The 22,754-nt window shown below is 26.4% G+C and overlaps 1 protein-coding gene across 1 annotated transcript; it reads right to left on the reverse strand.

The window, feature by feature from the left end:
* Positions 1-4,868: 4,868 nt before the first annotated feature.
* LOC107441259 (BET1 homolog) lies at positions 4,869-15,633 on the reverse strand. The gene is made up of 4 exons (XM_016054458.4): positions 15,431-15,633; positions 13,395-13,489; positions 9,744-9,800; positions 4,869-5,313 (listed from the first exon to the last, which is right to left on the reverse strand). The coding sequence occupies exons 1-4, from the start codon at positions 15,447-15,449 to the stop codon at positions 5,158-5,160; spliced, it is 327 nt and encodes a 108-aa protein (XP_015909944.1). The 5' UTR covers positions 15,450-15,633; the 3' UTR covers positions 4,869-5,157.
* Positions 15,634-22,754: the final 7,121 nt, after the last annotated feature.

Below are 22,754 nucleotides of genomic sequence, written 5' to 3' on the forward strand. Positions count from 1 at the left end.
AAAATAAAATTCTCAAGATATAGTGAAATACGCAAAAAGTGAAATTAAATTGAAGGGGTATTTTTGTATTTCCCAAACTGCTGTTACCACCATTTTTGTGGGGTCAGAAATCCGAATCAGTCGAGAGAAAAGAAAAAGAAAAAAACAGACGCATGCTTAGGAGAAAGTTCGTTATTGTGTCTGATTTCGTAACTTAAAATACACACTAACTAATTAGCATCTTTGAAGTCACTCCCTCGTACCTTTAAGATTGAGTTCTAGAACATGTAGATCAAAGTTATTGCAGGTGCTCTTCTTCTTCTTTTTTTTTGAGTGCATTGTACATTTACATGATAACGAAATTTATAGTAGTGCATAATAAGTCTTCTACTGTTATTTATAACTTTAATAATACATATTTTAAAGCCAGTTCTAAGTCTTAAAGTTCTCCCCTTGTACTCTGAGTTCAATTTAAAATTGCAAAACTAGGGAATTAAACATTAAAAGTAACGAATCATCTATGTAAATTAATTCCAGTAGTAAAATAAAGTAAATGATTTAATTCGTGCAATAAATTTACTATTATTCATTTTTTTCCTAGTAAATTGCATTTTTTTAAATTTATTTACATGAATTTCGTATGAAATGAGAGAGAAAAAAATTCCTTCATAATCGCTTAAAATTATCTTTTTTTTTTTTTTTGTATTGTAAATTTACATTGATAAGTTTAGTCACCCTCCCCCTTTATTTTTTGAGTAAACTAACCGGTTAGTACTTAATATTAATTCATAACTGAATTAAAATAAAAATAATAAAAAAGCAAATTATTAAAATTTGCAATGTTTTTCTTGGAAATTTCTACAATATCCTTTCAAAAAAAATTTCATCGCAACAAAAAGAAAATTTATATAGAACATGCAGAAAAGTTTCAATGAAGTAAGTCAGAAAATCAAAACTGAATCTAACACCATTATATATATGATGCTGCCATCTACATTCGCTTTTAGTAAATCTGACAAACTTCACGTGTTAATAAAGAAATAGTTTATGTAAGGATGAGTATTTAAAATTTTATTAACACCTTAACGATTGGTTAATTTTCAAGAAAGCGGTTATAAAAGTGCCAATTGATTTTTTTTAATCCCTGAAAATTATATAAGAATATGTGTATGAATAATATATATATTCATTTTTTATTTGTTTTTAGCATGAAATTTTAAAAAATAAATTTTTTAGAAAAAGTCAACATTCAGGGTTACTATGACTTAATGTTGGAGCAAGGAAAATTTGAAAAAAATATATGTTTTAAATATTAAAAAAGAATTTTATTAAACTTACGTATAATATAAATAACGTTTAGTAATTTTTTCTTGTGTGATAAATTTCAAAGCATGAGATACAGAGGCCAACGTCACAATCTGGACAGCAGTACCACGTTTCCTTCCTACATCTCTTATAGTTTTCATCTCTTCCACAAATACCATAAAAATATCCTGATACTGCCATCTGATGTGTAAAGCGAGAAATAAAATGTTTTCCGGGCAAAAGAAATTAATTAGTTTCATCCTTATTGGTGCGTTACTACTGAACACTCCAGCCTGTCAATATCAACTTGAGCGAGAAATAGAGGGCGAAACCTCATCCCGTCATTTTCACTGGAGCGAGAAGGAAGGGGTTAAAATACCTGGTTTTTTATTTATCTTTTTTTCAGTATTTGAAAATTAAAATTAAAGAAAACCTAAAATTAACAGAAAATAGATTTAATTCTATTTCTTAAAGGAAGTTTTTAAAAACACTCCAATCCAGAAAAAATAGGGTCGATAAATTTAAAAACAACCAGTCAGAAAATATACATAATAAATTTATAAAAATCATTTCTAGATGTATCACAACCATAATTAATAAAATGTGAAGAAAATTATAATGGTATATAATTTTAAATATAACTTTCCTAAAACCATTTCCATTTATTGCAACATACAAATATAGAAATGATAATCCTTGAGATTCTATAATTAGAAAATGATCAAAGGTTTACAATTCTCTCTACTTGCACCTTTAATGAAATTTCATTAGCCTGTGCGATGGAAAGAAGTATTGTTCAAATTTAAAGGATATCTTCAATAATAGTCTAATATTTCTCTATTAGAATTGCATTTTTAACAGTAATAAAACTAATCTTTATTAAAGGTCGTGAAAGCTGATTCAATAAATTTTCTAATTTTTTTTTAAATATATGAATACGAGATATCTACATTTTTATTTTTATTTAAATTTAATAAAATTAATTTCTTTAATTCTAATAATACAAATAAATTGAGATGCTAAATTTTAATCATTACTTTAAAAATTAATATTACTTATGTGTAATATTATTATATATTACATTACTTATGTGTAACATGGTTTATAACTGATATTTATTTTTTTTATTTCTATTATTTATTTCTTGTTGGTACAGCTAAGACACCTCAGTTCTTATTTAAGAAAAAGAAAAAAAAACTAAGTTTGGTATCAAAATTTGCATAGAGCATTGGACTCTGCAGTTAGAAATAATTTTAATTTTCAGGGTACAATACTTAAAAAAATAAAACATTAATAACTTTTGATCCATTATTGGGATTGTCATGTACTAAAAGACACAATCTTAGGAGTTTGAGGGTGTATAACTTTAAACACAAAATTATTTTACGTTGACACTATTTTAAATTACAAACGCAGACACAAAAACATACTTTCTCTGAAAAAATATAACTTTTTTTATTTATCAGATTTGAACATTGTATATGGATTAATATTTCCAATAAAGCCATATGTAACAACAAAATTCCCTAAGCATCAAAAAAATGTTTGAATAACAAGATAAACACATTTTCGTATTATTATTTTTTAGCTGATAATTTTAAGTGACAAAATCTATAATTTTCACAAAATCAGTAGAACAGTTCTTCAGAAATAAAAGTTTAAAAAAAAGTTTGCTACTCAGAAAATATTTGGCTGACTCTGTTCAAATTACATTCCTTGATATTTAAAATTAGAAAAGTTAAAAGTAAAAATTCTTACATTTCAAAATTTTTTGACACTTTTTAAATTAAATAATAAAAAGTCTTGAAAGATTACTTTTTAATAGGAATTATCAAAGTATATAAGTTATAATTACAGAGTTAGCATAATAACTTTTTAAAAGGAATTACATTTTATTCGGACAAAGAAGTTTTATAAGTGCAAAATCTATTTGATTAGCCTAAATCAGCGTTTCCCAAACTTACGACTTTTGTGTACCCTTTCTAAATTTTTCGTAACGCTATGTACCACTATTAGAAAAATTTATGTATTTTTAAAAAAAATGTTTACTTTTCATTTTTGTTACAAAATTTTCGGTAAAAAATTCTCAAATTATTGTAAAAAATTCTATGTTAGAGTGATAAAAACTATATTTTAAAGAATAATCTAATTAAGTAGAACAAACCTTTACTATAAAAAAAATTGCACAAAAGTTAAAAATCAAAATTGGCTGTTGACACCACTAATTATTAACTGTTAACTCTGCAAAAATAGCCAAAAGAAAAATACGTAATCGCAAATTTTTATGGTTGCTTTTGATTTTAAATAAAAAAAATTTAAATTTTCGTTTGCTGCAAGATAATTCGCATAAGAACGCGTACCCCCACTAAACTGTTCCCGTACCCCTGGGGGTACGCGTACCACACTTTGGGAAACACTGGCCTAAATAATTAAAAAAATATATTTAAATTCTTTTAAACTGAAAATAGCATCAAGAAATAGAAATTTTTGATAGCTCTCTAGACAAAACATATTTTTCAAATTATGGATACTCCATTTATTTTAAACTTTAAATATCCTTCTTTTTAAAGAAACTTAAATTTAAAAATAAGATCTGTTGTAAAAATATGTTTAATCAGAGAGAAAAGATTTGAATATCCTTTAATTCATCATCTGTACACATTAACTACCATATTGACTAACAAATACTCAAATAATTAAAATAGCATCTTAATGGGTGATCTTTGTACCAGATCAAAAGTTATAAAGAAATTCTATTTATATTTCGAACTTTAGGAAAAATCAAAATATATTTAGAAAAGTAATTAAAACTCAATTAATGTAATATTTTTGAGACAAAAATTAGATTTTAGGAGTAAGTTTTTAACGTTATCAGAAAAAAATGCTTTTTTTCACAGCAGATTTAACAAGAAATTTAAGAGCACTGAAAAGAAAAAAATTTATTACACCAATTTTTTTTCAATTTAAATATTTAGCTAGGAGAAAAATAAATTTAAAAATATTTTTTTTATAAAACATACTTTACTAAATTAAAAGTTTAACTTTTTAAAAATTTTATTTCAAAATTCTAAAAAAAAAAAAACAAATAATAATTTTAATTGAACATATGAGCAAAAAAACTGGTCATTTCCCCAGAACACTTATATAAAATTATATAAGTTATATAATTATATGTGCATTACAGAAATCAAACCACTCTCATTTTTATTAAATGGTTTTTAAATTGAAATTTTTATTTTCTGGCATAAATATTTTTTCAAAAATTAATTTTCTCATTCCAATTTTCAGGAAAATATCATATTAGTGAAATAATAATTGCATATTAAAATAATAGGTAACAAACAAAGGTTAGTTAATTCCTGTTTTAATATTATAAACAAACATCATCAGTGCAAAGAAAGAGAATCGAGCATTTTGAATATTTTAGATACTTAGCACCATTAAACAGCTTTCTAATAATTTTCATTTCAGCTTTGTAATTCATATTATACAGCACTAAGAGAATTCTTTTTTTATAAAAGTCTTTAACTTAATAAAAGGTAGTGGATTCTGGACGGCCAGTGAAAATAGTAGATAAAGAATGGAACTGTTAAATAATACATCTTTATTCAATAAAATATTTACAAAACTTTCAAATTTTATATACATTAGAAAATATTTAGAAATGAAATAACCTTATAAAAATATTAAATTATTAAAAAAAAAAAACTAAAAGTATAACATTTCTTTTTTTAATATTTTCATTCCAAAATATTCTCTGAAGACGTATAATGGATTATGATTATAGTTTAATAACTTGAAATAAAACCAGAAAAAGATTTTTAAAAACATTCAATTTTTTTTCAATAAATAAATATATTTAAGACATGGTAATTATTGAAATTTCATTATTAAGTAAATCATGAAGAACACAAAAAAAGAAAATAAAAGTAAATAGAGAATATAACGATTGTGTCCAGATTTAGCAAGTTTTACAACTCTGCCCATTGTAGTAGACAAAAATCCAGACGTGGAATCAAAGTCATCATCCTATAAAAATTAAGAAAATCAGAATAATTATCCTACAAAAATTAAAAAGATAATATGCCATGGCACAACAAAATTTTACACTTTAATAACTAAAATGTTATTTGGATCATTCATTGAGAAATAAAAACAATTGACCAGTTTAATTACCACCTAATTTTAAATACTAAAAATGTGACAAAAGACCAGGGTAGCCTGGTTGGCAGGGAGCTGGACTCACATTTGTGAGGATGGAAGTTCGAAACCACCCGGCCGAAGATACCCCGTCTTGTAAATGGTGACTGGTGCATAATAAACAAGTCAGATCACAAAGTCCTCCATGTTCCCATGACGATTCAATACCTATGAGGGTACTGAATTAGAGATTGATTGCTCTCTCGTTCAGGTCAAAATTAAGATCTGTGGACGAATAAATGCATGTATGAATAGGTCCGCCCTGTAAACGGGTATGACATGTGTGGCAGAAGTCAAATTCTTGGCCACAGATGGCGCGAATGGAAAACAAGAACAAGCGCACTCTCTCTGCCTTAATGGCCGACGACATTAACAACAACATGACAATTTTAATGTTTTAAAGCTAGTTCAATTTGTAGAACAACAAATCATCTCAAAACTGATGAGAACCTTTGACGTAATACAGAGTAACAAGGTGAGGCCTAAGTCTAGATCTAAAGAGTGTTCAATTTATATTTCAAACATTTACAGAAGAAAAACTAAGAAAAAGAACAAGAATTTATCTTTCTACATAAAAATAAACTTTTAATATACAAACTTGAAAGAATTAGATAGTAAACCTGACCATAGAATCCTTAGTTTAAATGTCAATTGCTTTTTAAAATGCTTTAATAAGTGGAATCAACATATCATATCACAAATAGATATATGGGGGACAATATTGAAGCTAATTTAAATGAAAGCTCTTCTAATTGTGACAATAGAAATTTCTGCTTCCCAGACTTTGTGAAGTGAAGTGTATGATAAAACGTCTAAAGATTCTCATGTTTATGCTCGAAAGAAGCAATATTCATGTCACGAAACGACTTCCTTACAGAGCTTGCTTTAGTATTTTTAATACAGAAAAACATGTTTTCATGGGGGAAAAGAATCATGCTATCTGTGAGTTTCTGGAACAGTTCGGGAAAAAGATACTCAAAATACCCTAACTGAAATAAAAAATAAATATATAACATTTTTAACAGATTTTTTAAAAAAAAGTATCAAATTCGAAAAACTATAATAAATGATATTATTTTCTGTGAATTTATAGTGTGATATAATTTATTTTGCTTTAATAAGATGGTTGTATGCTAATTATAGATTTTTTTTCTCAATTTCGGCTATTTATAATTATTAATTTTTCTTTTAAATTAATACAATCTATTGCATTTCCTCAAAGAAATTGAGTTTGATTGCCATTTAATTCATAATTTGGAATTTGATCAAAAAAATACCTGATTTATAAATTTTAATATCTTTTTATACATATTTAGTTTACTTACATTGCTGAGCAGATTTGTTTATTTTCCCAATTCGAAAATATTTTTAAAATTTATTACCATTGTTTAATTTCTTTTTGATCTCAGAAAACTTTTTATTTTGATTTAGTAAAATCATTATTATAAATAGTACAGAATTATTGTCTATTTTATTATTTTACAGTAGATATGATTTATAAAATGTAAAATTAAAATTTATATTTTTGTTTTATTACAGTGTAAAGAAAAGTAAGCAATTAAAATATTTGAATTTTTTTTCTTCTTTTAAATGTAATATTTAATAAATGAATTTTTTTTTTAATGTTTGAATGCCCTTATAAAGTGGCAGTAATTATAAATCAAAAATAGAAGTATCAGAAAATGTTAAACCTAATAATTTGGAAGATGAATTAAACATTTGTTTTCTAAATTTAAATTTTAATCAAGATCAATTTCAATTAAGAAAAACCAGACATATTAATTTTTGTCTCCGACATTAGTGTTCAGTTCATGGCTCAGACATTTCAATATACAAACCAAATTTCTTTACTGCTGAGAATCAATTCCAGTATAAAAATAAACAAGAAAGTGACCAAATACGAAATTGATAATAGTATCAAATACACTCAAAATATGTCCAAAATAAAAATAATATAAATGTCAAACAACCTATTTTGACTAACAATACTATCTTTTAAATGGCGACACAGGTAGTACTTTAAATGTAATCCAAACGAAAATTTTTGAAAAATTATATGTCCAAAATGAAAAACAAAATTTTAAAAGTAAAACAAATAAAAGGTATTTTGTAACTTAACCAGACTTGAACATTAAATTTAAAAAATTGAAAAAATAGCTAGGTCAGTTGAAAGTTATATTTTAAATACTGATTTACCTCAAACCACATTAAGTTTAAAATCTTGTGTAAGATTTCAATTAGTGATTGATTATGTAAAACAGGTTGTAATATCAAATCAGAGAAAACTGATCAATTTCTCTGATTATAAAAGCAATGTGTCCCTACACATTTCTCCTGAAACCCAGGTTAATGATTGCAATAGAAGTACCAATAAAGAAAATGAAAGTAAAAATAAAAATATAAGAAAAGAAAACATTTCAATTCAAATAACTACAAAATAATGAAAATATTGAAGAAAATAAAGTTTTGGACATAAAATATAAACAAATATAAAAATGTAAACAAAGTAAAGTTAAAGAAAAATTAAACAAAAATGAACTTAAATAGAAAAGATTTAAATAGCAAAACTGCAAATAATCTAGCATTTTCTAATGTTCCAGAAACTAAATATGGTAATGGGGGCCTACATTGTCATAATCAGGTTGATAGAATATCCCCAAATCCAGATAAAGAAAAAATAATAATTTTTTGTTCCACTTCAGAAAATGTAAAAAAAAAATTTTTTTTAATATTTTGCTACTGACATATATATATATATATATATATATATATATATATATATATATATATATATATATATATATATATATATATATATATAGATGGATAAAATTTAACCTAAATCATGTTCAACTGTTACAAACTCAAAACAATTCCAAAAAATTAGCACATTTTACTCTAGGGAATATTATTTTAAAAAAAAAAAAAAAGGCCTCGAAGAGTTTTTGCATATATTTTTGAATCCTAACAATCAGTAACTTTTGAAACATTAGATCACAAACACTTTGCATTCTCACAAAACTGACATTCATACATGATGTTTTAAATGCCATTTTCATAATTAGCATAAAGAGCACAGGTTAAAAATAGATAAAACATAACCTCAGTCATGATTAAATGTAACTAACTCAAAACAATTTTATAAAATAGCATGATTTCCTCTGAAGAATGTTATTTTAAATAACAAAAAAGCCTCAAAGAACAGCTTAAAGAATAATTCTTAAAATAAAAGGAGTTAATTAACTAATTTGGTTATTAATCCTATAATAAAACATTTTTTACGAGAAAAACCATATCACGAATACATCAATCTTTACAGGGTTGCCAAATTTCCCTGATTTTTCCAGGTAAAAGTCCTAATATTTCCAGGACAGCGTGCTTGTGTTTCTTTTTCAAAGTGTAGAAAGTAGATAAATTCCTTAACTGCAAACTCAATTCAGTTGCTTTCATCTAATTAACAGGTACTTTTTATGTTAATCAACAGAGAAGTACTACCAGACAAGAAAAATTTTGTACAAATTTGACTAAGTAGCTATACAGTTGCAAATTCCCTTTATGATACTAACCTGAATATTTTAAAAATGTGTGTTCAATTTACATTTAAAGAAACATTAACATAATGAATATTTTGTCCTAAAACAAATGCAAAATTTAGATGAATGGCAAATAGAACACTTTTTAAGATACAACCAATAAAACAAAATTCTATGATTGTACATAACTGAAGCAATAATATTTTCAAGATGACATTTTGTTTTCAAAATAATATACATAAATATTCCGAAATTTAATTTCAATATAGATTTTGTTTTCACACCTATTTCAACATTTTTTTTTTCTTCATTCTTTGAGAAACTTTAAGAACTAGCATAAAAAATATGGTCTAAATCTATTCAGAGATACGTACACATTTTAAAAAACAGTAGGCCATTAATAAAATAACTAATTTATAAGAAAATTCTAAATTTTCAAACTTAACAATGAGCATTTAGTATTAAACTACAAAAAAAAAATTGTTTTACAACCAATGTGCTTAAAGAAAACACTTGTCACTTTTTCTTTAGGAGTGAATCCTGATTTGATTTATCTCTTTTTTCACCAAAATGTCTCTTATTATACTAGATCATTATAGTTGTGGATAGTAAGAGGCAATACAAATGAGCAATCATTGATAAAAAATTATACAAAGGAATAAAATATAGTTTGTAATGTTAAAGAAAAACCAACAATAATTTTAAATGATATAATGAAATGCATACCATTTCTCGAAGCATTTGATTTTGATTTCGAACTTCATGGCCAATATCAATAGTCAGCTGTAATTTAAAACAAAATATGTTTTAATATTTTTGTTTAATATAATGAATTTGAAATAATTTTTTAAATATATATATATTTTTTAAAATTGATAAATTAGTTAATTTTCATTTGAGATGGCTAAAATTTTAATGGTATAAAAGTATCTTACTTATGTAGTTTTCATTATATAATATATATTTGGACCTGTTAATAGTCTTCGGTTAATTAAATTAAAAACATTAATTTAAGAGGCAGTTTTCAATCAATAAGTCACTGTTTTGTTAAGAACAATTTAAAAAAAAAAAAACTTTACATGCAATGAAAATTACAATAATTATAGACTAGATATTAAATTTTTAGTTTTAATTTATCTGCCTGTAATTTGTCAGAAAACTGAAGTCTTTTTAGTTAACCAGAATTTCATTTAATGACTTTATAAATAAAGATCATGGTAAAATAAATACCGAATATTGTAAAAATAAATGTATATGATTTTTCTTAATAAAATTGCCAGTAATCAGTGAGATAAGTCAATTTTATGACATTTACTGACATTCTCCCTTAAATCTTTTATCTAATTTTCATGAAATAAACACAAAATGAAAATGCACACAAATAATTCTTATGAAATTTCACAACAAATCTTTACAAATGTTCAATTTTCTCAAGAAAGTGAAAATAAAAAATCATCAATCTTTAAGGGGTCAGAAAAATAGCTTTTCACTATCCGTATATTTTAAAATTTTAAAAAGTGAACTATAATTTCAGAAAGGTGGGAATTAAAATTCTAAAAATATATATTTTAGGCAATTCAAAAAAATTTAATTAAAATTTTAAAAAAATTGGAGCATTGTGACTAAGATTAAGCACCCAAGTGCAAAATATTACTCTTAATTTATGTGTAATGTGTATTTAATTTTCTTCTGACTGTTGAAACACATATAATTTTTCTGTTAAATAATTGTGATTAATAAATATTTTTGCAAATCTATTATTTAAAAAATATTAATTATTAAAATTTTTCAATCATAATCATGAAATAAGCAAGATATTAAAATTTGTAATTTAAACTGTCTTTCCAAACGGTAAGAAATGCCACAATGTTAGAAAGTGTTTTCTTTGTCCACTGTTTATAAGATAAATATTAAATTAATAAGTAAATATATATTATAATATACATGAACACCAGAGAGTTTTCGAGTAGTCTAATGTACCAGATGAGAAATGACATCAAAAAACAATCAGATACATGGAAATAATTTGCTAATATATCAACTGTCAAATATTGGAAATCATTGTCATATAACATGAATTTTGGAATTTAGGAGGGCTCCTCTTCTGAAACAACACATGGGAACAGATGGTCCCGATTACTCCCTTCCATCTTTGCCGCTGCAACATGTTTTTTCCTTATTTAAGTACTAATATGAGCATAATTATTTTTTTTCTAAGGGTGCTAATAAAAACATGTTTTACAAACTTATTTTATTATTTTTAAACTTACAAAAAATATATTCAATTTAAAAAATATATATTCTGGATTTGAATATTTAAAAGAAAAATTCTGGTGGAATTTTTTACAATAAAATTATACTGTTTATTTCCTCACATTTATCGTTTTGGCAGGTTCAGACATTTTTCTTTTTCTGAACATAAAAGTGTGATAACATATAACATGCTCAGACAAAGTAATAAAACCTGCTATCACTGCTTGAATATTTTTAAATATATATTTGTGAATATGAATACAATTTTAAAATACGCAAAAATAAATTTCTGCTTTTTTTTTTTCTTTTCCCCCCCTAATGTAATGATATGGAAATCTGAAAATATTTATTTGGTAATCTTTAGAATTAAATAGCTGAGTCAAAATTAAATTATCAACAGAAAAAATTTAAAAGTACCAAAATTATAATGATTATATTCTATTAATTCAAAAAGAAATCAACTCAACATTATTAATTCAAGAGAAACAAAGAGCTCAGCTTCAGAAACATGAGTTAAGAAACTATCTAAACAAAGTAAGTAACTTAGGAAGAAATCTATTAAAAAATTCTACAAAAAATATGAAAATTCTACAAAAAATACTACAAAATATCAATTCTACAAAAAATATGAAATCTACAAAAAATATGAAAAGGTAAAACTAAAGAAGATCTAAATGTTGGAATAATTTACTACTTACAAATATCAGTGCAATAAATACAGACAGTTCTATTAATTTTTGTTAAAATAACTCATAGTGCAATTGGACTTACTACAATTTTAAGTAGCCTTTAGAAATTTAATTTCAAAAAATAAATAAATGAAAACTAGATGTTAAGGGAGTAGCATATTGTATTACGCAACTTAAGAAAATTACAAAAAATAGGAGTCAGTATAAATGGCACAAAAACTTCTTCAACAGAAACTATTAGAACTGCATAATACTTTTCAACTGGCATGCACAGCAAATATGACATTTGTAATTGTGAAATCGTCTTGTGCTTACTGAAAACTATAACAAAAGAAACTAAACTGATCATTGACCAAAGATCATAAAATTACTTTATTTTCATAACGTTTTAATCAAATAAATAGTAATATTAGACTAAAATACGAATATTTAAATAGCAAATATTTATAACAAACTAGTTAATTGCTTGCAATTGAAAAAATTACATCACATTGTTTCTATGAAAGTTTTTTTTTATATATATCAAAAATGTATATTTTCATAAGCATGAACATGTACACAATTTTTTGGTTGTAATAAGGCATGCAAAAAGAAAAATTATAATACATTATAGAATAATACATTGAATGAATTCAAGATATTGTTTTAAAAATTCAGAATTTTGAGCAAGATTTATTTAAGTAGCTTAGAATTTTCAGAAGTGCTCATTTCTGAAACCTGTAATTCTAAAGCCTGACTTTAGCAACGCATTTCTAGATTACCTCATGAACTGAGAAGAGATTAACTGACTACACATATGTTGGCTGTTCATCAAACAGTAAAAAGCATTTGAGAACTGGAACAGAGTCCGGAATGACTAATTCAATATTTCTTACAAATTAATCTCTCAAAATAATCAATCAAGATTAAAAAACATAGATCATATTATTAGACATTAAAGATAAACTATAGTTAAATTAACAATAATACAGTAAAACTTCCAGGAAAAACCACCTCCATTTATGACCACTTTTGGGGGGTTCCCAGAATTTTTTTCATAGACTCAATGCTGAATAAAACCTTTAGGAAAAACCATTCAAATCTCTCCCAGCAGCCAGGCAAACATCTGCATCAAATGCAGAAAAAGGTCAAATAAGGAAACACGAAAAAATATGAAATCCAAAAATTTAACTAAACAAATACATAGATTTAAATGTTTTCAAAACATTTATGTGGGGCACTCATTTAGAGAGTCCTTTTCGAGCCTTCCACTAAAGGCCTCCCTAGAGAGCCTTCCACTAAAAACTATGCAATCGATGATTTACATCAAAAGTTGAAAGTAAAATTAGAAACTGTGGAACAGAGAGTGGTCACTCCCGAGAGGTTTCACTGTATTTAAAATTAGAAAATGATTTCACACTTTTTAATGATTATCGTAAAAAAATTATTGACTGACTGATTTCAGAGCAGTTATCTTATTTTGCAGGCCATCCACCAACTGTTCATTTTCGTCTTCAACTGTATTTCTGTTGTATGGAGCATATGAGTCATCTAATGAATTAGAAACAAACATTAGTAAAAATGAATTATAAAAAAAATAATTTAAAATAAGAATATTTTTATCTAATCCTTAGAAAATGTTAAAATTATTTAATAAAATTTGAAGTGGGCACCTTAATTATATCATTATTTTTCAGCAGATCTTAAAACTTTTTATAAAATGTAAACATTTATAGTTATACTTGAATAACCATATGCAGGAGAAGCTTCAGTTCACACTATTTTTAGATTTTCCTATTGGTGCAAAAAATTTGAAAAAGATTATATATATGGCCGAGACATGCATTTAGCTTGCTCAAAAACACTTCAAACAAACTTTGTTTGTTAATATATAACTTGAATATTTATCAAATTTAAATACTTTTATACTTTCCTTCAGATAATTATTTTTACTTTCAAAAATTAACTACTTATACATTATGATATTAAGATTTATTATTTTTTGTATTAATACTTTACATTATATTTTATATGTAAATTTAATCGAAAAAAATAAGCTATTAAATTTGTTTCTACTGTGTCCCATGTAAAAGCAAAAGAAATAATAATACTGAAATTTTATATCGACTATAAGTATGCAAATAATTTTTAAAAACATAAAAACAATATCTTTAAATTCTTAAAATATTACACAGTACTTATAGGGAATAGTTATAAAATTAAAAAAAACTTCAAGGCAGAAAAATTACTTTAAGAAGCTCAAAATATAAAATCTGATCAAAATGGCTTCTTTGGTATTTTCCATGTTGTTTTTTTACTTGTATACAGCCAGTACCATGCAACGATCTATGAAACTTTATGAGCAAAAGGAGTTCGACAGAAATAAATTTAAAAAGGGGCTGGTCTGCCATGCTCTGTCCTCCCCTAAATATTGTGATTAAAAATAAAATTTTAAAATTACACCTAGCTGAACATTTTTGGCTACTAAGAAAAGATACTTAGGTGTTACTGATGTTTGACAGTCATATTTTAATTCCAAGCACTGTCAATAAGATATATAACAAAAAAAAAATAATTTTAAAATTCTAGGAACAAATATCACATTAGTAGGTACTGTCATGGTAACAAAAACCAGACATTTCAGCAAGACAATTTCTGATGCAATGAAAAGGTACCAAGATTAAAATTTCCTAATACCTTTTTTTATACAAATAGAAAGTTTAAGTTCCTTTTGCAAATAATCTTTGAGGTGTGTAAGTTTATTAATTTTTAATAATAATAATATGAATAGCGTGAAATGTTTCAATTTCGCTCATTCTTTCATGCTTACAGATTGTTAGTCCTTCAAGGCTCTTGACATATTAAATCAAATAACGTATATATAACAATAACCCAAAAATTTTTGCACTGAAAAACCAGCAACGATTTTAGTGTAGGAAATTCAATCCCTTGAAGAAATAAGTCAGTGATATATAGGCTGTATAAATGAGAAAAAGTTTTAAATGTTTTGTTGTAAACAAATTATGAAAAGTTATAGAACAGAAGGGGATAGTTCCATATCCAACTATGATCGCCAAAGTACCAAAGAGATTTTAAGCTTATAAATTAAAAAAAAATTTAAAATCATGTAGATGTTGGCCAGGGGGTGGCTACGACTTATATTTTTCGAGTGGGTTCTTTCTAGGATGCTTTTTTTTTTTGTTAAGTTTCTGGAAGTTGCCAAGACTTGGCGATTATACTGCCACAGATCACGATACGGATCACACGCCCTACCATATGTTATGATTATTCACATAACATATGTTCTAAATTCGAGTTTTTAAATAGTCGTTCTCTTTTGAATTGAACATAACATTACATATAAATTACACAAAAGCAATAATATATGATTACAAGTAAACAAAGCAATAGAGTAATGAATATACAATAAGTAATATTTCAAAAATAAACTAATATTGGAAACTGGACATCGAAATTCATTTATATCATTACTTGTGTGGGAACGACGCATGATATTTTATTATCAAAAGAGCAGCTAGTTATTCACAATTTGAAAAGTAGAAAAACCTTTTGAAAAGAAATTTTCATTCCATTTTTGAGAGAGAAAACTAAAGAAAAAAATTCGAACGCTTTCCGCTTTTGCAACAAGAAGTGACACACGTCTCAACGTTGGCCGATCTTTTCCTATTTCCTTTGATTGATTGATGACAACTAGTAGATTGATGTAAACATGGGGAGAGAATTTTTATTTTACTTATTTATGCTTAACGAAATTTGAATCTTTATTTCAATTTTTATTAAATTGTATTGGACAGTAAAATTTCAAGAGCAGCCTTATAAATTAAAAGAATACAAGTTTTCCTGCGAATTAACTCAAGCGTAAAATAGTTTCCTTTTGAAACGAAAGCAGGAAATGCCGTATTTGGGCAAACATAGGCAGCTAAAATTGTTGAAATTTAGTGCTATGCCATAAAAAATAAAAAACCGCGAAGAAATAGGGTCTCTATCTTTTAAGGAATTGGTAACTAATTTTAAACCATAGTTTCTACTACAGAATGGCAACAAGGAAATGATAACGTCGGATCAATGGGCTTTTCGCATTGTGATTGGCTGTTGACTATCACTCATGGTTGCAAGAATTTGGGAAGTTATCGCGTTTATTGTGAATTAAAATAAAAATTTCAATAATTTTGTGCACGCCTGTCTGTGTTCTCGCGTAATCTCGTATTTGGTGTGATGAAACAATTGGTTCATTGATGGATTGTGTTTATATTTATTTCGTAAACAGACACTGGAAAAGAGGAGATTTGTGTTTAAAAAAGAAATTAGGCGAAAATGTTTTCGAATTTTTAGATATTTATAAATGTAACAATAAAAATGAATGTTTTCTTTGCTATGTTTATTATTTGTTTTTAAATAAAAGTATGTCATTTTGATATTAAGAGTATGTTCTTAATACTTTGCTCTTAATACTTTTAAATTAAGTATTCTCTTATAAAAGCTTAGCTGCAATATTTATATAATTTTCTTACATTCTGTTGTAAGGAAGAGAAAATTCGGATCTAAATTAAAAGAATAATTATGCCATGTAATGTCTAATCATCCTATGCATATTTCCTAACATTTGTACTTAATTATTAAGCATTATAATTGTAACATAAAAAATAATTCTGGAGTAAAGTTCAAATTGATGTTTAAGTGTTTATATATTATGTTTATTCGACATTAAAAGTTTTTCTACTTCTAACATTTTATAAATGAATTTGTAACCCGCAGTTTTAATAAAATAAAATTATCGCTAGTTAATAAAACTATGGCAAGAGAAAAATTATCGGTAAAATTTTTATGTGGTTATCAATTATTATATATTTATTTGGAAGTAATGAAAAGTAATAATATATTTGTGAATCTAAGCACATCATGATAAGCAATAATATTGAAATGATAAAAATTCTGTGGAAATAACAATAATATTGGAAATGAAAAAAATTCATGTTACATGAAATTTATTTTCGAATAGTTGACTACTTACTTTCATGATGATAGATTAGATTTTTGATTACATATTATTTACTGCTGTGTATTAAGAGTTAGGTCAAATGTGCATCAAGTGGCAGTATAAAAATGTTGCTTTTTTTAAACTTACCACTGCTTTATTAGAAAACAATTTTGTAACAATCAAATAATAAATATATAAAAATCTATATTTGAAGCATATAAGAGTAAAATTTTTTATTTTTTGATTTAGAAACTATCAATCAAAAAGATCCTTTAAAATTTGAATTATATTTATATAATAAGTAGAAAGAAATATTAGCAAAGGAAAAATTTCACAATGAGTCATTGAACAATATATCAATCACTTTTGAACTGACCCCCCTACTATTTTAATGAAATTTGGTGGAACATGCACACATGATAAAGTAAACAATTCGAACAGTTTTTAATTTGAAATTTGTCCAAGTTATAAACACTTGAAAAAATAAAATTTTCACTGAAAAAACCACTAACTTGCATACATATAAATAACTGTATTTTTTTTTTTACTTAAAAAAAGTTACTTTAAGAACTTTTATTTTATAAGTTACTTTTTTTTTACTTTAGAAGAAAGTAAATGGTGTTTAAAAAAAGATTTGAAACACCATTGCAATAAACCTTTCATTTGATACCTTATATGACTTTCTGAGGCTAGGTCAACTTTCAAAGCAACCTGATTTGACCTGTGATATGTGGTCTCAAAGAATTATGAAAGAAATATTTTTTTTTAACTACAACATTCTTCTACACCTTTCAAATTTGTAGCATAGAAATTGAAATTTAAAAAAAAAAAAAAAAAAAACATTAATTATTGCAAACCAAAATTTTTATTAATTGAAAGTGGTATGCTGTACAACTTTTTTCCCCTTTAAGACATTTCATACAATATACATGGAAAACTGAGTAAAAAGCCTAAAATTCTTAAACCAATATATAAATCAATGATCATTCATACCAAAAGTAGTATTTATCCCATACTTTTGTCTCCTAAAATGTATCGAAAATAACATTTTTATTTTTAGCAAGTGTATTATATTTTTCTTATTAAAAAATGGTTTACCTTTTGATATGCAAAAAATATATGAAATAGTTACAAGATATGAATAACATTTATTTCATAGAAAATATTTTTTAAAATTATGATTATTAACTCTGTTACAATATGTTATGAACAGAATTTGTAATTTTTTAAACATATAAGCATTATAAAATTTTATGAAATAGTTAGGAATGATGTAGTGCTATTTTTTTGTTAATTATTTTTATCTCATTAGACGGTATGAAAAAATCTTAACCTGTTGTTGTTAGTACTTCAACCTTCTAAATGATCTGTGATTTATTTACTTTCAATATCAAAGGCTTCTGTGGGTACGAGTATGACAGTGAGGGTCCATGAGGCTGTAGAAAACGTATCTTAACTTCTTCGTAGTTTATATTTACATCTAAAATACATCGTATCCACCATTGGCTGTACTGCAAAATTACAACATACCCTCTAATATCTTCTAAGAGCAGTTCTAAAGGATGTAACACCACTGACTGGATCTTACTTTCAGATGAATTTTAATACATTTTCGTTTTAATTGATGTGTGGCTTTCGTGTCTGTTTTCATATATTTTTTTGTGTACCGGAGATTGTGTGGCTTTTCAAAAAAGTGTCTCTATTTCTCACAATCATAATATGATTTTATAATACACAAAATTTGTTTATTGAACACAATATTAAAAAGTGTAAATAATTTACTCTAATTTTTATTTCATCAAAGTTTTTTTTTAAATTTTTTATAGGATTGTTTTGTGTTGAATGAATATCTAATTTAAATTGGTCTAAATGTTGCTAGCATATATATATATAGATTTTTTTTTCTGAAAAAGTTATGTATGAATGCTGAAACATGAAGGAAGAAATTTTTTTTACAGTACAACTATCGTTTTATGTTAAAAGGGCATTTATTTTTTATGCTTTGTTTAGAAACATAAAGAGACCAAAGAACATCTTAAGGGATTGTGGATCTCATTTCAAATCAGCTTAATTAAATAGAATTAAATTGTTTTTTATTATTTGAATTAACAGTATTTGTTTATGCTTACATGGTTACTGCTACTTTATAGCCTAAAATAATAATTTCTTGTTTTGTAATCAAATGGAGAAGTGTATTATTTCTTCTTAGTCTAAATCAACTACAGTTTAAATGGTCATAAAAAGTATATTTAATTCTTAATTTATTTACCATTTGTATCAATGTTAATGTACTCAAAGTTTGGTATGAAATAAAACCTAATATAAAAAAGAAGCTGCTTTTGTACATAGTCTTAAAAAAAAGCTACAAGTAAAGTAAAGTTTCATTTTTTCATAACATGTTACACATATATAATTTTTTTTTTCATTTTTTTATCATGGCTAAAATAAATTTTCATAAATTTAATACAGAAAATGAGATTTGTTAAATATTTAGTTAATTTTTTACTCATGAAAAAAAAATATATATATAATTTTTATTTTATTTGCATGTATAGAATTGGCCTTTTATGTATAATCTGCACTAAGGCTCTTTCTCATACTGTTTAGCAGTTTTGGAATTTTGACATTTTTTTCAAAAAAATTATTGAATATAGCTTTTTTTATTTTATTTATTTTTGTCATTTCTTAGATGACCCTTTGACTATCCTTGGGCTGCAACCCGCAAACAGTAAGCCTATACTTATCCCCATGATTCATGCATAGAATAAAAAGGCATACCCCATTAATTTAACAGTACTTTTTATTATTTATTTTTAATTGTTTATTTGTAAAATCGCTGTTTGAACTCTAATGCACCATTGAAAAAGATTTTCCTTAGAGCATGAGTGGTGAGTTTTCATTGCTTATTACTAAGGAAAATAGTGAGGTTAACTGGTAATCAATAAATAATGTTTCAATTTTGATTTGCTACGTTTTATATATGGATTAATTGTATTTGAAGAGAAGTGTGCTTAGGATAAAGCTCAAACTGGACTGACTCTTTCTAGATGAAATTTCAGTTATAGTTTAATGACAGCATTACCAGAATCGACTACTCTGTTCCAAACATCAATGATATTAAAGAAAGCTCATCAATATTTGCAACATGCCTGATAAACCTAGTATGAAACACAAGGATAAAACAGCAGAATTTTATTTATTTACTTTTTTTTTACAGAGTGCCTTCGACATTCTAAATGCTCCTCAATATCGTTTGAACACTAAGTTGTTCTTTTTTTCGTAAAATCTATGCAACTTTTTACAATAGCTCATTCTAAAGAGCGGTCGAAAATATGAGCACAAATGCTATGGCAATTCGCATTTCCGTCGTATCTATGAAGTTAAATTCAAGAATTTAAAAATATTTTCACATTACAGTAAAATTTATTTGTCCAAAACTAATGTTGAAGTTCCTTTAAGAATTAAATATTATTTGTATTTTATTCATTAATGATTATAAAAAGAAGTGTATTTTAAAAGGTATGAAACATTCTATATCATTCTTAACATCATAATTTTGAAGAGACGTAGTAATTACAAGAAGTTAAAAAATGATATTTTTAAATTTTAGGTATTAGAAAAGCTATTTATCTTATTAAAATTAAAATTTGATTGTGAAAATTTCCTAATTAATAATCACGTAAAATACTGTATATCATACAGGGTGTTCTGTAATTACATCTAACACGTTGTGAAAGCTGCAAATTGATATTTCATAGAGGAGAAAAAATGACAACTTCATCGTATCAGTTAAATTAATTGGTAAATAGGCGGTATGAAAAATAGAAAACCAGTTTGAATGGCCGATGACACACGAACGTGTTAAGTTTTAATCGCCTTCTAAGTTTTGTTTTCTCTAGTAATCACAAGTTTTTAGTCAATCCCACCTTCATCAGTCGTGATTCATTAAATTTTGATTTTTTTTTCCTTGCCTAAATATTAATTTATGACCCTTAATGTGTGTACTCGTTTTTTTACTTAAATTTCATCAAGGATTTTAAAAATATACATTAAGGTTGAACTTTATGAAATGCCCTGATATTACTGAAAAATATTGTGATTGGAGCGCGTGGTTTTTATTTTATTTCATAATCGTCGTTCAACAGCCGACCCAATTTTGGGTTTACTATTACCAATGTTCAACAACGTCGCCTTGTAATTTTGTACCCAATCCAGAAGACAAGGGAACTCTTGGATCAAGTGTTGGGAAATTTTTTTTTATTGAAACTAACCCGCGTTTGCGTTACACGAAGAAAAAAACCACGAAATCCTATAATCCGTCTACCGTGGAGGATATTTTGCATCAGCACTGTAGTAGGTGCAAGCCGGGTGCGGAATTCGTATCGACCAGCCATTATTGGGATTCGAATCTGGTTCACCTCATTCGGAGGCGAATACTCTTTCCCTTGGTTCCATCTTCACTGAGTATTAACTCTACAAGATGTTCCAATTTTATTGATTGGTACCAATTTTATTGTTTTGTCTAAATTTAGTCATCTTCAAAATGTAAATAGCAATTCGATCGTAATTTAAGGAAATAAACGGTTTTTTTCTCTTAATCCGCAATGATTAATGAGTAGCAACCATGAGGGTTGATCAGCAACGTAAACAAGGGGCGGAACTTTCCAGTTTTTAATTATAAAATTACAAAACTACGGAGTTGAACATTAGTGGTCGTAAACCCAAAAATTGGATCAGCTGTTCTACGACGGATATAAAATCAAATCAAATCTATCTATTATAGGCCTGGATAGTAGGGCACTGAACCCATGCCCAAGAGTTCGTGGGTTCATCCACAGCCGGCCGAAGACAGCCCGTGTAGTAAATGGTGACTGATGCAAGTTAAATCTATCGAGTTGCAAAGTCCTCCATGTTCCTATAACAAATCAATACCTCTGAGGGTACTGAAACAAAAATTTCCTTGTCTTCTGAATTTGTTCAAAATTACAAGGTTACAGAGTTGAACATTAGGAGTCGTAAACCTAAAATTGGGTCGGCTGTTCAACGATGGTTATAAAACAAAATCTATATTTTAAATAAGGCGAGTGAAAAAGTCTTTCTCACAGTTCAAATAAGGGGAAAAATCAAAACTGTTACTCGAGTAACCAAAAGTAGATTACAAGACAGGATGTGAATATTAAAGTGCAAGAGCGTTTAGTTTAGAATAGTAAATTAAGAAAAAGACTTCGACAAAGGAATAACATAAAAAGATTAGTTGAAGCGCTTTATGTTACAGACACACATATATATATAGGGAGGGGGGAGAGACTCCCCCCACTCTATAGGTACTGCCGCGGTCATAATTTTACTTCTTATAATCTTAGCTTAACTAAATTACGCCGAAGGAAAAAAATGTAGCTTTAACTTAAACTAAACTCAGTGGCGCGACAGCCCCTAGGGGGCCAAGGCCTACTGGGCCCATCTCAGTTTTCTTGACATTGGGCTCTGGGGTACAGGAGCAGATGTTCCAGTTAGGTGGTCAGCCGAACGCGGAACCCCAAGTGTTTAGTTCCCAAGCATGCTTGGTACTCATTTGTCTACCCACTTAAGGGATGAAAGGCTGAGTCAACCTTGCCCGGCCTGAGGATCGAACCCAGGACCGGTGGCACGGGAGCGCAAAGCACTACCACTCAGCCACCGGGCGTCTAGCTTTAACTTAAGATAATTTAAAATCTGTTCTCCTATTTATATCCAATTATGTTAGAGGCTATGTGTCCTTTTCGCTCGCACTCACTTGTTTTTTCCTATATTTTAAAAACATGAATGTAATTATAAATG

Source organism: Parasteatoda tepidariorum, chromosome 1 (assembly GCF_982258835.1).
Source record: "Parasteatoda tepidariorum strain Cologne lab strain chromosome 1, Ptep-v5.0, whole genome shotgun sequence".
NCBI classification, from domain to species: domain Eukaryota; kingdom Metazoa; phylum Arthropoda; class Arachnida; order Araneae; family Theridiidae; genus Parasteatoda; species Parasteatoda tepidariorum.